At 40.3% G+C, this 15,436-nt stretch overlaps 1 protein-coding gene across 6 annotated transcripts in view; it reads right to left on the reverse strand.

Annotated features, from left to right (window-relative positions):
* The window catches only part of SPATA7 (spermatogenesis associated 7), a 30,571-nt gene extending 23,578 nt beyond the window's left edge, over positions 1-6,993 (reverse strand). Inside the window, exons 1-4 of one of the 6 annotated variants that reach the window (XM_066343348.1) lie at positions 6,830-6,993; positions 6,468-6,585; positions 2,630-2,704; positions 511-606 (exon numbers count right to left, since the gene is read on the reverse strand). In XM_066343348.1, the coding sequence (XP_066199445.1) occupies positions 511-606; positions 2,630-2,704; positions 6,468-6,585; positions 6,830-6,844 (304 nt within the window). In that variant the 5' untranslated portion in view covers positions 6,845-6,993. The remainder of the gene's footprint in view (positions 1-510; positions 607-2,629; positions 2,705-6,467; positions 6,586-6,829) is intronic. The other 5 variants (XM_066343352.1, XM_066343350.1, XM_066343349.1 and 2 more) reach the window with 5 other exon arrangements.
* Between the last annotated feature and the right edge of the window lie 8,443 nt (positions 6,994-15,436).

Raw genomic sequence — 15,436 nt, forward strand, 5'->3', positions numbered from 1 at the left:
GGCAAGAGGATTTGGCCTGTGAGCTATAGTTAGCCAACCTCTGTTTTATAGTATGATTGTGGCAGTAGTCATACAAATGTATATATTTTTCAAAATATTTATCTGTATATTTAAAATTAGCATACTTTGTATATGTGAGTTATATCTCAATAAAGCTGACCAAAAAGAGAAAGAGATTAGTTAGCATCTTGGTTCAACTTTAGTATATCTGAAACAAAAAAGTGGATTACAAACTTTTATTATATTAAAATTAACATCTAACCACAAAATAATATTAGGGATAACACAGGTAAAAGGAAACAACATAGGCACTCTACAGATTTCAAATTCAGTTAACAGAAATGGCATTCTGAATTTGCGATGAATATAGAGACAGTAGCTGTAATCGCTATACCAAACGCAAATCCAGATATATATAATCTATTCGTTTCTACTATGGATTTACTCTAATTAGAAGCAAAGTCAAGGGTTTACATTGGGCACAGAAAGTTCACATTTGCACATTTTTACCTTTGGCTGAAAGGATTTTATTATAGTGAACAGCCATGTGATTCTTGACCATATGGAGAGTACTTAGTCTGAGAGAGGAGGAGTCAGTGCAAAAAGCTAAAAATTAAAACATATGTAATCATTATATATTTTAAGTTAATATAAAAACCATCATGAGATAAACAAATTACTGATTATCAAGCTCATTTTTATAAAACATTCTGAGGTTCAACCACGAAGATACCGTGATGCTGACATGTCCTAGCCTTACTCTTGACCTGGTGAGTGATGAGCTATCCAACTTTTCTAAGATTAAGTTGTACAAGTCTGAGAGTTTTGAGAAGACATTCTATGGTTACATTTTTAAAACAATTCTTATTAACAGCTTTGAATCTTGTAACTAAAAATGCTTAGCCATTTGCCTAATTATAAAAATAAAGTTACCATTGTTAGTACTTGAATACATGGGGTCTGGAAAATCAAACAAATCCTAAACTCCAAAACTCTATGCAAAGATTGTATTCAAAGAGGCAAGCTTCTAACTTTAACAAGATCTACTGATCAGCTTATGCATTCATTTTGTAGTAGGACTATCTTAAGATAAATACATGGAAATTGCATGACATTAAACTTCATGAACTCATCTAAACTGTTTAAAAGAAATCTTAGAAATAATTAAGCATTTATATACCAGTATAACATGTAAATGTAGGCATAACTTTCTTACACATTAGAAACAGTTTTTGAGAAGTAATACAAATACATGCATGTGGTTAAAAAACAGTCATCGACAGCTAACACGGGATACAGAGACTGAAAAGTAAGAGGCTTTTCTGACCCCTCCCTCCCCTCCTAGAAGAATACTGTCACTTTTTCCCACACCCTTCAAGGGAAGTTCTATGCACAATATAAGAATATATTTACAAGCTTGAAACTCTTACTACATTTATTGAATAGGTACCATACATGCATTGTTCTAAACTCTTTACATGTAAAAACTCATTTAATTATTGTTATGAACATTTAATAGATATAGCAACTGAGGCATAGAGGTAGAAAGTCTTCAAGATCACACAGCTTGATAAAGGATATAGTTTAGAATCTAAACGTTAGTTAACATCTAAACGTTAACTAAGGCAGCTTTGTACTTACATCCACTACATATAACTGTTCATTTATTCTTTAAAAAATAGTTAGCAAACTATATGTTGTTCTTTATCCTGGTGTTCTATGTAAGTATACTTTAATTCTAGTTTTAAATTTTTACTTAAAAATTATTTTTCAAAGTTTGATTCTGTCTCTATGTGAATATATTCTCTCTCTCTCTTTTTAAGGTTTTATTTATTGATTTTAGAGAGAGAGGGAATGAGATTGTAGTTGCTTCACTTAGTTATTCACTGATTGCTTCTCATATGTGCCCTGACCGGGCAAGCCTGGGGCCTCGAACCAGGGACCTCAGCGTTCCAGGTCAAAACTCCGCCCGCTGCACCACGACAGGTCAGGCATCTGTGTGAATGTCCTTTGTTATAAGTAAGTAAATGAAGTAACTGAAAATGTGATCTTTCCTTCATATTTGGAAGAGCGAGTATCAAAGATTATTCACGTAAATAAAGAAGATTATATTATTTTGCCTAATAACCCAGACTTAAAACTTTTAAACTATAATTATAAAAAAATATATTTTAAGTTCACATTAAAAATTCACTTTCGAGGCTTTAAAATACTGTCCCTTCATAGGACCTAGAAACCCAGTTGAATAAAAAGGCCTGTTTGCTCCTGATACCAAATGCATTTCCTCTGCACAGCCTTTCCTTTTCAGTGCTGTGTCTTTAAGAACCTGCGAACCACCATTTCACAAGGAAGCCGTAACTCAGACCAGGGTAGTCTTCGCAAGGAGTCAGCTGCGCTGGAGCTGCAGCAGGGAGAAGGGGCAGCCATGTTCACATCCCGGACACAACAGTAGTCTGAAATAATGAACTCCTAAACTAATCTCAAGAATTCCTATAATATATAATTATAATTAATAATATGAAGTTCAACTATTGATTGAATGAAATAACCTTTTCATCATGTCATAACCTACAAATAAAGTGTCAGTCTTTACCAAACAACCTTCCACCATCTTAAATACCTCACTTACCATTACTTTTGGTGCTCAAGTGTCCTTTAAACGGGTACGGTGGGGCAGATCTGGGGAGGACAGGGGCTGTGCTGACTTTTAACAAGAAAACATGAATTAGAATAAGTCAAACACAACTTTCGTAATGACAACAATATTGCACATCTGAAAAATAATAAATTTATCTTTAATACTAGAGCTGTTTAAATTTTTATTCAATCATATTACTAACCAGAAATGATATTGCAGACAAAATTCAGCAGCCATTGATAAAAAGTTTTCTCTTTTTTTTTTAATTTATTAATTTTAGAGAGAAGAGAGAGAGAGAGAGAGAGAGAGAGAGAGAGAGAAGGGGGGGAGGAGCAGGAAGCATCAACTCCCATATGTGCCTTGACCAGATAAGTGTGCAGGGTTTCGGGGTTTCGAACCGGTGACCTTAGGGCTCCAGGTCTACGCTCTATCCACTGTGCCACCACAGGCCAGGCAAAATAAGTTTTTCTTTTAAGAAAGTTATTTTCAAAACAGTTGTACCTTGGGACTTTAGTTTCACTGGGTAAAATAATAAATGCATCAATTATGTTCTTTTATATATACTGGCTTCATTTGGTGCACCAACCATCCACTGGGTTTTTAAATAATTTTGAGATAGAATAGAACTGAGATTTTGAGTTAATACATACTTATTAATCAAAGGCTAGTCTTTCCTAAAAATAATTTAAAAATAATTCTCCCACAAACTGAATAGATTAGAAACTATATGTTACTATGTAGAAAATAAACACACAGAGATATATAAAAGTCAGAATCAGAACTTAATGTTTAAAAGATGTCTTAAGGTTCACCTAGTGCAACTCCTGTTCCTCTTACTTGGACCCTGTCTGAACAGGCTGTATTTGGAAGTCCCCCTTCCAACTTTGTTCTTCCGTGAGCATTCTTCCTTGGCTCTTGGATACCATATAGAAATTTCTTATGTCTTATAGTTATTCTTCCATGATAGTTTAACGATTCTTTAAACTTCCCTTGTTTAAATCATTTTATGGTTCTTACTTCTGATTGGACCCTTGATTGATACTAAGGGGCATGAAAAAGTAGCTTCCAATCAAATGCCAGGGGGTAAAAAACATCATCCTCTAAGGCAGTGGTACCCAACCTTTTTTGGGCCACGGACCGGTTTAATGTCAGAAAATATTTTCAAGGCCTTTAGGGTGGGACAGATAAATGCACAAAGTAAAATTATGCAACCGGCGTAAAAACCATGGTATTTTTAAATATAATTGTCGAACTTACGAGACAAGCGTCAAGAGTGAGTCTTAGACGGATGTAACAGAGGAAATCTGGTCATTTTTAAAAAATAAAACATCGTTCAGACTTATAAATAAAACGTAAATAATATACGTTATTTACTCTTTCTCTGCAGACTGGTACCAAATGGCCCATGGACTGTTACCGGTCCACAGCCCGGGGGTTGTGGACCACTGCTCTAAGGAGATCAGGACTAAAATCCTGTCCTTGAGAGATCAAAGGTCTTGCTCAGGTAATGAAATTCATCAGTACATGCAAGCATATGCAGTGTGATGTTGCTAAGACAGCCAGAAAAATATTGAGGAAAGGTGGAGTATCTTGTGGCAGAATTTCCAGGAATGCCATATGTTTGGGAATCTGATATCCTTGATAATTGTCTCTATTGGACCAACATATTTAAAAAATATTTTATCAAGCATCTTTCAGTTATCTATCAGTTGTCTTTTCTCCACTTCTTCCTAAGTCACTGTTAACAGGGTAAAGGGCAGTTCTTCAATCTCCATCTTTCCTCCCCATTCCCCCTTGAGAAGCTGGAAAGAAGATTTTATAGATTATCTAGCCTACCATTTTACAAATAGCTAAGACCCAGGCAGTTAAAAGTGATTTGCTGAAGATTATCTGGTAAATAGCAAACAAAGATTACAAACAAGATATCTTGTTTTTTAGGCTGTTGCTCTACTACACCACCATACAGAAAATCTGCCTTCCAAAAGAATGTTTAAAATATGTGATTGCAAAAATGGCAGAAGAGACCATCAATGATTTTTACTTTAGGTGTTGTAATATTTTGTGCTCTGAAATCATCAAAGGTAACCTCTTCATGAAATCTAAGAAATTTAGAAAGTGCTGTCTTCTCTATTAAAAGAAGTGTTTTGGCTCTGGCTAAAATTATTTATGGTTGCCTATCAAAAATAATGATTATGATCTAACAGAACTGATACCTAAATATTTGTTGAATATATTTGTTTTACAAATTCAAAATCAATAACTATGTGGTTTTTTTGCATTTTTCTGAAGCTGGAAACGGGGAGGCAGTCAGACAGACTCCCAAATGCTCCCGACCGGGATCCACCCAGCATGCCCACCAGGGGGCGATGCTCTGCCCCTCTGGGCTTAGCTCTGTTGCATCAGAGCCATTCTAGTGCCTGAGGCAGAGGCCACAGAGCCATCCTCAGCACCCGGGCTATCTTTGCTCCAATGGAGCCTTGGCTGTGGGAGGGGAAGAGAGAGACAGAGAGGAAGGAGAGGGTGAGGGGTGGAGAAGCAGATAGGCGCTTCTCCTGTGTGCCCGGCCGGGAATCGAACCTGGGACTCCTGCACGCCAGGCTGACACTCTACCACTGAGCCAAGTAGCCAGGGCCAATAACTATGTTTGATACTATATATTATATAATATCCTAAAAATGAAGCTAGTTTAATTGGGTAAGTTATAAAAATATAAACTTTTTTACATTTTGACAGGAACTCATTTTTAAAAATAATTCAATAAATACTGAGAACTTACTAAGTCTATCATACACTAAATTTTACAGATATCCTTTCCCATGCCCCCACCTCTAGCATGAGAAGGTAAGTAAAAACAATGGCTCTAGGGTTTCATATTCCCCATCTGGATTCAAAGCCTAGTCTGACACTTACCGTGACCTTGGCAAGTTATTTATGAACCCTTACTTTATTAGTCCCCAGTGTGTATTCACCGTGAAATGAGGATAACACCTGTCTACCAGTCTGTTTTTGTGCGTCAAATAATGAGATAACTTGGAAATAGGGCTTAACGTTAGTGTATATTATAAAATTTCTGAAAAATACAAAAGCATATTGGTTTGTGATTTCTGGAACTTAGGCTGGTCAAGTGTCGGGATATGCAGTTTGCTAATCAATGGATGATTAGCTCCGACATTCGTAACAGCACTTATTTTGACTATGATTACATAGGAAAGGCACACTTATGTTCACAGCAAGACTTAGTACATGAACCATTAAGCAGCTTGATTTAAAGGTACTTTTTAAAAATAGACAAGAACATTGAATTGGGAGGGAGGGTCCCGAGATTGCCTTATTGTGCTTGAAGAAAGAAAGTTACTTTGTTCAGAAAGAGTGAAGATGCAATCATTGATTGGGCCGATGATTCTACAGAGATTTAGTTATGTGACCCAACTGTCCCATGGTGATGTCTCCTTGACCCAGAGAGTACTCAGTCAAGGCCAGGTGTACATAGCGGTTATGGATTAGTGCTTTGCTACTAACCCTGTAGCCAGCAACACTGTTTCACTTGCAAACTTATTAGAAAAGCAAAAAATTATCAGACCTGCTAAATCATAACCTGCATTTTAACCCAACTCCTAGTGATCCTTATCCACTTTAAAGTTACAGAGTCCCTGGGTTACTCAATGGTTCTGAGGGGAGGGAGCCAGTTACAGAATGGGAATTTTCGTCTTGACTCAGTACCTATAATGTGCCTGAGGCTTTACCTGTACCATACGCATTTAATCCTCAAGAACTCTATGACATGGGTGTTTTACCCCCATATAGAAGGGATGAATAAATTGAGGGTCACCTCTGCGGAGTGCAGGGGGCTGAGCGAGGTCCGACTCCAAAGACCAAATCTGGCTTCTGTTGCCCGGGGCCATCGAGGTAGTAAAGGCTGCACGGTCCCGATCAGGGGACGGGGCCTCCTAGAATCAGGGTGGCAAATTCTGAGCAAGCAGTGGACCTGTCAACTCAAAAAGCAGGGCCTTCTCTGGTGCCCAGGACAACACTCAGGCCCATAGTGGACACTAAGAAGCGGACAGAGAGCGCCCAGGGCCCAGCCTTTGGAACTCGCGCCGCTGGGACCCGGCCCCCCGATTTCGGACCGCGGACCCCGGACCAGAGGCCCGGTGCGCGGCACAGCACGGGGCGCGAGACGGCGCCCTTTACCTCTTCGGCTGCCATTCATGGTTAGATCTTCTTGCAGCTGCCGTGGGGACACGCTGGATCCCTCGGGTCCCTCCCAGGGCTGGGCCAGCCCTTGCAGCTGAGGATCATCAAGGAGGAGCCGCGGCAACGGCGGGATACTGTCGCAAGGCCGGTTGCTAGGGGCCTGATCCACGGCGTCGGGACTGTGACGTCACGGCGCAGGACGCGCGCTCCCGCAGCCCCGCCCCCGGGAATACCCGAGCGAGTGGGAACGTAGTCAGGGGTGGAGGGACCGCGCGGGGCCGGCGCTCCGAGCGCCGGGCTGCTGTGCTGGGCTCCTGCCAGCCCTCCGCAGAGCAGCTTCCAGGCAGGAGCCAAGCCAGCAGCACCTGGCAGTCCCTGTCCCTGCGGGAAGAGCGGGGAGAGAAGGTAGTCTCCTCTGGCATCCACATCCCCTGGGTCCCGGAAAAAAGTCGAACCCAAATGTTGGTTGAGGTTAGAGTACCATTGAACTAAGTTCCAAAAATTAAATTTTAAAGGAGTCCGTGAACATTTGGACAAGTGAAAATCCTGAGGATGGAAAGCATCTACATGTTTCCTCTTAAGTACAGTAATCAGTTTGCATTTCCTTTCTGCTCACTGAGCTTTCCTTCTCATCCACTCCCAGCTCCGTCGTGCTTTTTAATCTTAAAGCTCCAATCTGTCTTTATGATGGAAGAGAGTTGCAACATTAACGTAGCTTTTTACAATTTGTTTAATTTTGAAGCAGTTACCCTTGAATCCTTGGAAATAAGATCAGAACAGGGCAGGAAGCATTCTGTAATGTAGCGAGCGTCTCACAACAACAGCCCTATTGACTTTTGGGGCTAGGTGCATAATTTTTTGTTGTGAGGGGGCTGCCCTGTGCATTAACATGTCCAGCAGCATCCCTGGTCTCTACCCACTAGATGCCAGTAGCAACCCACCCATTCTACCTGGTTGTGACAAAAATGTCTCCAGATGTGTTAAATGTCCCTTGGGGAGCCAAAATTGCGCCCCCTACTTCTCCCTTTCTCCTTTTGAGAGTGACGGCTGTAATGGAAAAAGTACTGGCTTTGGAACCAGATGAGTGAAATTCAATTGTGAGTTTTCTGCTACTTGCCAACTAGATCTTAAATTAGTTTCCAAACCTTTCTGAACCTCTGGCGCCTCTTTTCTAAACTGTAAAAGATGCTACAACTTGGTAGTTGCAAGGATTAATATGTATAGCGCCTGGCATGTGAAACGAGCTATTTAACAAATAATAGTTTTCTCTCTTCTAAAACTGCTGTTTCAGAAGAACTGAGGTTTCAGGGAATTCAGACTTCAGCTAGTCAGGACCCTATGACAAGGGAAGGGGATAAACCAGAAATCCTGTGATCCTAACACCTGAACTTCTGGTTCTGTAAGACTCCAGGAAAAGGAGAAAATTAGGTTCAAAACTGAGGAATGTGGAAGTGTGTGTGACGATTCTGTGGCCCCAACCAAAAAGGTCAAAGGGGATTCAGGGGCAGAGACTCAGGTATTATACTCAGAGAACAAAAACTCTCTTGCCTACCTACTCACTGATAGTTGATATCCCTATTTAAGAACATGAAGCCTTTTTCCCACTAGTAGCATCTGGAAAGTACTTTGCATTTGTTAAATTGAATTAGAGCTAAATTTTAAAGGGCAAACACCCCTGGGAGAGGCAACACAGCCACTTGGTTCACACAGAGATGATGCCAACTCCTTTTATGAAAGTAGATTTTGGGAGGAAAAGTGGATTTTTTTTTCTTTGAAATAGGAAATGGTTGGGGTAGGACAGCAAAATGAGCAAGGGTTCTGATGACAACGTTGCTTGGTGTATCCAACCTCAACCAACGTCTTCTTCATTTTATTATTTCTGAAATTTTGTTTCAATAAGGTGACCAACTTTTTACAATGAGGAGGACAAGCATACATCGAAGAAAACAATATCATAAATAAAAGAAACGTTTTATTCATTACAATAATATACTATATGATAAATGCTTAATAAAAATATTTGTAATATTTTATATTATAATTATGCTTACATGCCTATTAATTTTTAATAATAATTGTAAGAAAAAATTTATTTAGTAAAACTAAATATCAAACAAAACCGCTAATTTGGAGTGATATTCAGGTATATTTTATCATTTTCTAATTAAAAAACATCTGTTTTATGCAACTATTTAACCAAAATGCGTTATTAATAGATATGGTTTGAGGTTAGATTTCCACTTTAAAACTTGAATTTCATGAAAATACTTGTAAAATTATATGTATTTGGAAATGATTAAATAGATAATAAATTAATAAAATGTGATTACTGCTTACCTGTCTATGATTGAATATTCACTGTGAAAGAAATAATCATGAGTCTACAGTGTCATTGTATGTGCCGTGTCGTGTTTTAGTAAGAAGTACACAAAGTCATTTGCGTGCTCTCTCAAGGTCTCCTGTGCGGAGTGCATGCATCTCATAATTGCTGCACTGTACTGATCCTTGACGAATCGTCATGTCAAATACAAATATGTCACATCACACGCGATGGATCGACTCTGCATTGATCGAATACGGACATTTACAGTCCAATATCTTTAGGAGGACACTTTTCGAGGGAGGATGGAACTTACAAAAGAATGACTGTCCTCCCTAAAGGAGGACGATTGGTCACCTTAGTTTCAATCCTTTCAAGAAGTACACAATGGGTTTTTTTTTCTATCTCCAATTTTAGCAGTGAACATATTATCTTAAGTGCAATTTAATTTGTCCTTGGCCTTCACTCTGTGTATATAAGCAAGAGAAAGAAGATCCTCTCTGGTTGTTATTCCCAAGAGGTAATCCATGGGCAGATGCATGTAAATAGTATGGGCTATTGTAGAGTTAGCTCTCAGGAGCACCCGGCTGTCACTATTGGGGAGAAGCCCCACGAGCGAGTGCAATGGTCTTGGAGAGTGAGCATTCCTGAAGAGCTTTCATAGACTATTTAAGCATGAATTTCTCATTATTAAGAACTTATTCCAATGGTATATTTTTATTATTAATATCTAGAAACCTGGATATCTGTATTTTAGAAGAAAAATCTTTTACTCCCCTAATAAATTGGAATGCTTAACTTTTATTATTGGGTTTCTCTTTTTGTTTTAGTGACAGGAAACTCAAAACTAAGATGTGTGCTCAGTTGCAGTAACTATTCATAGCAGATTTTTCTATTTACCGCTTTAATTCCCTATTTAGGCAGGTGGCTTTCATTATTTTAATTATTTTAATGGCTCAATTCCATGTGTATTTTATTAGATGGCCTCAAAGCCCTTTGGAAATGGAGATATAAATAAAATAAACTATATATTATAGATACCATAATATATAGTATAATACATATAATATATAGTTTATTATTTCATTGCATATTATTTTAAAATATATATTATTATATATATTTAATCTGTATAATTATAGATGACCTATAGTTTCATAATTCAGAGAATTTCTGAAATTCATATTTGCTTGGACATGCTTAGCACCATCAATGAAAATTATCTAATAAATGCAATAAAAACAATGAGTGATGAAGGCCAAACTAATCTTTTTCTATTCATTAGGTTACTAGGAGAATACTTTAATCTTTAAAGTCCCTGAAGGACAAAAATGAAGACAATTTAGGAATTTATTTATTTATTTTAATTTTTTAATTTTTATTTTTTTGTATTTTTCTGAAGCTGGAAATGGGGATAGACAGTCAGACAGACTCCCGCATGCACCCGACCGGGATCCACCCGGCACGCCCACCAGGGGGCAACGCTCTGCCCAACAGGGGGCGATGCTCTGCCCCTCCGGAGCGTCGCTCTTTCCCAACCAGAGCCACTCTAGCGCCTGGGGCAGAGGCCAAGGAGCCATCCCCAGCGCCTGGGCCATCTTTGCTCCAATGGAGCCTTGGCTGTGGGAGGGGAAGAGAGAGACAGAGAGGAAGGAGGGGGGGAGGGATGGAGAAGCAGATGTGCGCCTCTCCTGTGTGCCCTGGCTGGGAATCGAACTTGGGACTTCTGCACGCCAGGCCGACGCTCTACCACTGAGCCAACCGGCCAGGGCCAGGAATTTTTTTAAAAGGAATACATACCAGGGCAGAGTAAAAGAAACAGAATAAAATTAATGGTGTGTGTGCACACTGTGTTGACTTCAGTGTCAAAACAAAATCCCTTAGGTTGTAGTAACCGAAGAATGCTTGAGAATTCAAGCTATTGACTATCTCATTCTCCAGTCAAAAGACAATAGCAATTGATTCATCTAATAACTAAATGAGGGCATGGACATGAGAGCTTGGAGGTATTGGCATGTTATGAAGTACAATGAATGAATTTGCTATTTGTCACTAGAGGGGGCTTTAGGAAAGTTGTAAGCTGTATCCAGGTAGGGAAGGCTGCCAAGCCAAGGCAATATAAACCTACAACTCTTACTCAAGCAGGGCAGGGAGTGAGAAACACTTTGAAACGTGACTCTATGGTAGAGCTTCTCCAATTATAATATAGTTGGTGACATATGCACTGAGTTCTTTGCGCACAGTAAGAAATTACTGTATTATCTAAAGCTCTTCCTGGATCAAAAGTCTTCATTGTTATCGACCTGTAACTTGGTTTTTCTTAATTTTCTTGTTAGAATGGCCTTATCTATAAAGCAATATGTGCCCAAAAGATCAACAAAAAGTACAGACAGACAAAAAAGAGTGATAATAGGATAGACTGACCCCAAATGACCATTTTGAGTTCCCTTTAGGGATAGAACTCTGATATCTAAACACAAATAGAACCTGAGAAAATGATCAGAAAAGATCCGTAGAAAAAGATCATTCTCAGAACTCTAACACACCCGGAGTCTGCACTGTGCTTCTTAATATGCTCTGTTCCACATTTTATTTTCATTTTTCCTAAAGTTGAAAAGAGCAGAAAATTATGATGCTGTCAGTAGCTTAGCCGGCTTCTTGTTACAAACAAAAGATTCATTCTTATAAGGACTCTTCAGTGAAAGCTGCTGGAATCACAGATATTAGGCCTCCTAACAACTGTCATAGCTCGCCATTGCTCCAGTTTCTCCCCAGCTGTGTTCTTGAAATCTTTTTGTCCAATTAAAAGAACAAGTCTCTGCAAACAGAATTTAATCATTCAGTGGTTACTAGGTAACCTGTCCCTGTAGCTTAAGGAAAGGATTTTCTTGTTCTTTCACTGCCAATCAGCTGCCACAATACATCAGGGGTGATGCCCAGCCTAAAGGTTTGATAATCTCCGCCCAATGTGTTCTCCGCTTACAAGTGACCTCACCCTTAAACATAAAGCAAAGCAGCAAAAGCATCTCCAGGCTGTTAGTCTGTTCTGGTACTAGATATTATCTTTTTCGCTTAAAAAGTAGAGTTTGGTATTTTAACAACCAGTGGATTTCTGGGAAGTTGTAATAAAGCTCTTATAAGTGTATCTATGATTTATAAACTGCCACATTCAAATCAATATTTAAAAACCCAACAGTTTTTTTTTTAAGCCACCAATGAAAACCATCCTTTACTGATGCCCTACCTAGTTTTTCTAAGGGATTCAACCTCCTCGCATCATATTTTTGTTCTCTGTCCTTTAGGGTGTCTGCCTGCAATAGACTCCTAAAACACTTCACATTATGAGGCTGAATGACACAAAATTGCTATTTTATAAGTCAAAGTGGTCAAATACAGACAGTATCATTTGGTTTGACCTAATAATATAAAGTGTTTGGAGAGCATTACTGAAAACTTAGCTTTAAAATCAGGCTGCATTAACGATTTCTTTAGAATATTTGAGCGTGCAAGCTTAGACAATGGAGGTGAGGGGTTTCCTGACCTCTTCAGACATGCTTAATCTCTGACATGACTTGGCTCATGTCAGAGGTTTCTCTTTCCCTCTTTGAGTCCTTGAATATCCTTTTCTGCAAATACTTTAGTGTTCATGTTTTTTAAACAAAATCTAAATTGTCCCACTGTGAAAATGTGTTATGAAAACATTATGCGTCCACTGAAGTTTATACCCATTGTGAATCAAGAAATAAATTACAGGAGGCATTTCCCACAGTGAAGGCACCGTCTAGAAACTTGGTGGTGGGCCGGGCAAAGAAAGACTTCCTTTGTGTCATTTATATGCACAGAGTAGATGCTTATACAAGACAAACAGACAAATAATGAAAAATAGTGATGCTCTGAGTCTCAATTTTCTTTTAAAACAAGACTAGCAATACACCAATATTTTTCTTTGTCTGTTAGAGAATGTGGGGGCTGGAAGGATGCTGATGATCACTAAGCCAAACCGTCAACTTGCAGAAAAGACAACCAGAGCCCAGAGGAGATAAAGAATTAGACCACGTGAGTCAGTTTTCTGACTCCTGATGTAGTGCTTATTCCTCTAAATCAGGAAATAGGCAGCAAGACAATGATCCCAGTGACATCTCATGATGCATGTGTTACCTAAATAATAAAAACATCATTTTCATGTGCAATCATGGACATATACAACGGAAAGGGTAAACGAGACTGCTTAAGTCCTTTGTCTTTGGAAACCCTGTCCCTAAGCTGTCCGAGATACATGCACAGTGCACGTGTATTTTAATGTCATGTGTTTTTTCTAAAAGACCAACATATATCATTCTTCTTCTTTTTTAAAATTAATTAATTAATTAATTAATTTTCTTATATCATTCTTCCAAAATGAAATAGAGCCCATCTGAGCCTGATTTTCCTCCTACCCTGGAGATGCTTACTTTACCATAATCCAGGGAGACTGTCATTCACATGGAGTTTAGGACCATTTTACTGGAGAATTATCCTTCAGATGGGGCAGCTTCTCATTTTCAAGGATGGCAGAAAAAAAGCAACATTAATGACTTCCTTCCTTTAATTAACTCCTGTTAATTAAAAACTGCCACATGTTATTTCAGCCAAACATTGATAAGCACCTAATATGTGTAAGACCTGTGACTCTCCAGTTCCCGTTTCCCCTCAGCTTCCTCAGGACACGTCCGTCCCTCCTCTGGCTCACCTACAAACCCTTCAAGGAGTCTCTGGGTTTTACCTGCTTGAAACAGAATCACTGGGAGCCAGACCTCTACAGGGGTATTATAAAGTGTTGGGTAATATAGAGTAGCCACTAAGTGTGTGTTGGAGTCCATGTTCTTTTGAATCTTGACGCTACTGTTTCAGCTGTGTGACCTTGACCAAGAATCATACTTGGCCCTGGCCGGTTGGCTCAGCAGTAGAGCGTCGGCCTGGCGTGCGGGGGACCCGGGTTCGATTCCCGGCCAGGGCACATAGGAGAAGCGCCCATTTGCTTCTCCACCACCCCCCTCCTTCTTCTTTGTCTCTCTCTTCCCTCCCGCAGCCAAGGCTCCATTGGAGTAAAGCTGGCCCGGGCGCTGGGGATGGCTCCTTGGCCTCTGCCCCAGGTGCTAGAGTGGCTCTGGTCGCAGTAGAACAACGCCCCGGAGGGGCAGAGCATCGCCCCCTGGTGGGCAGAGCGTTGCCCCTGGTGGGCGTGCCGGGTGGATCCTGGTCGGGCGCATGCGGGAGTCTGTCTGACTGTCTCTCCCCGTTTCCAGCTTCAGAAAAAAAAAAGAAAAAAGAAAAAAAAGAATCATACTTCTTCATCTGTAAAACAGCATATTATTGTCTACTTTATGTGATTGTCGTGGAATGGTAAGAGGTAATACAAATGAATAGCTTACCACAGGGCCTCGCTGCCATTGTTCGGATTCCCCTAGAAGCAGACCTTGGGACAAGGATTCAAGTGCAAGTAGTTTATTTAGGAAGTCAGCCCAGTGTACACCAGTAGGGGGCGGGCCCATTAAGTGAGAAGGAGAAGGGAAAGAAAGCTATGAAGGGATTCGCTTAAACAGGTAGACATCAGATCAATCCCTCCAGGGAAACAGTACAGAACACCCCAGAGTTATCCTCCCCAAGGGTATTTATCCCCCACCTTCCATCAGTCCTGGTCCAAGGGCTTCTAGGGTTCAGGGGTTAATTTCCCGTGGGCAGGGAAAGGGGGCTGCAGTGTTCAGAGCCAGCTCTAGGCAGTAAGGCGCGGACCCTGGCGGGTGACCTTGGGATTGGCATGCTAGAAGGTGGCAAGGGCTAACCATTGACAGGGTCTGCTTCCCTGGAGACACAGTAGCTGTACAACACACGTTTATTCTTTGTGTTTTTAGTGTAGTAAGTGACCACTTAGGTTCTTCTCAAATTGAATTTGCCTGGCACAGAGAAGGAATCTGTTGTGAACACCTGTTGGTTCTGTTGGCCCGGCATCTTTCCCCTCCCCTTCCTGGGGGAAAGGCATCCCTTGCCTCGATCTTCCCTCCTTTCCACTACCCTCGTTTCTCCTGCCCCTCCATTATCACAGGAGTGGGGAATGTGACTCTGGCCAGAATATGTGTAGCTAGTTGGCTATAGGGATTAATTCAAAGGAGGGTGTGGGACCCTTGTCAGCATCCCTGCTGGGACCTAGCTGCCAGGGTCTGCAAACTGGGAGCTAGGAGCTCTGGGCTGCTGACAGCTACCTTGCTTTCTGTCTGTGTGTCGTGTACAACGACAGAAGTGGGGGA

Source organism: Saccopteryx leptura, chromosome 6 (assembly GCF_036850995.1).
Source record: "Saccopteryx leptura isolate mSacLep1 chromosome 6, mSacLep1_pri_phased_curated, whole genome shotgun sequence".
NCBI lineage: Eukaryota > Metazoa > Chordata > Mammalia > Chiroptera > Emballonuridae > Saccopteryx > Saccopteryx leptura.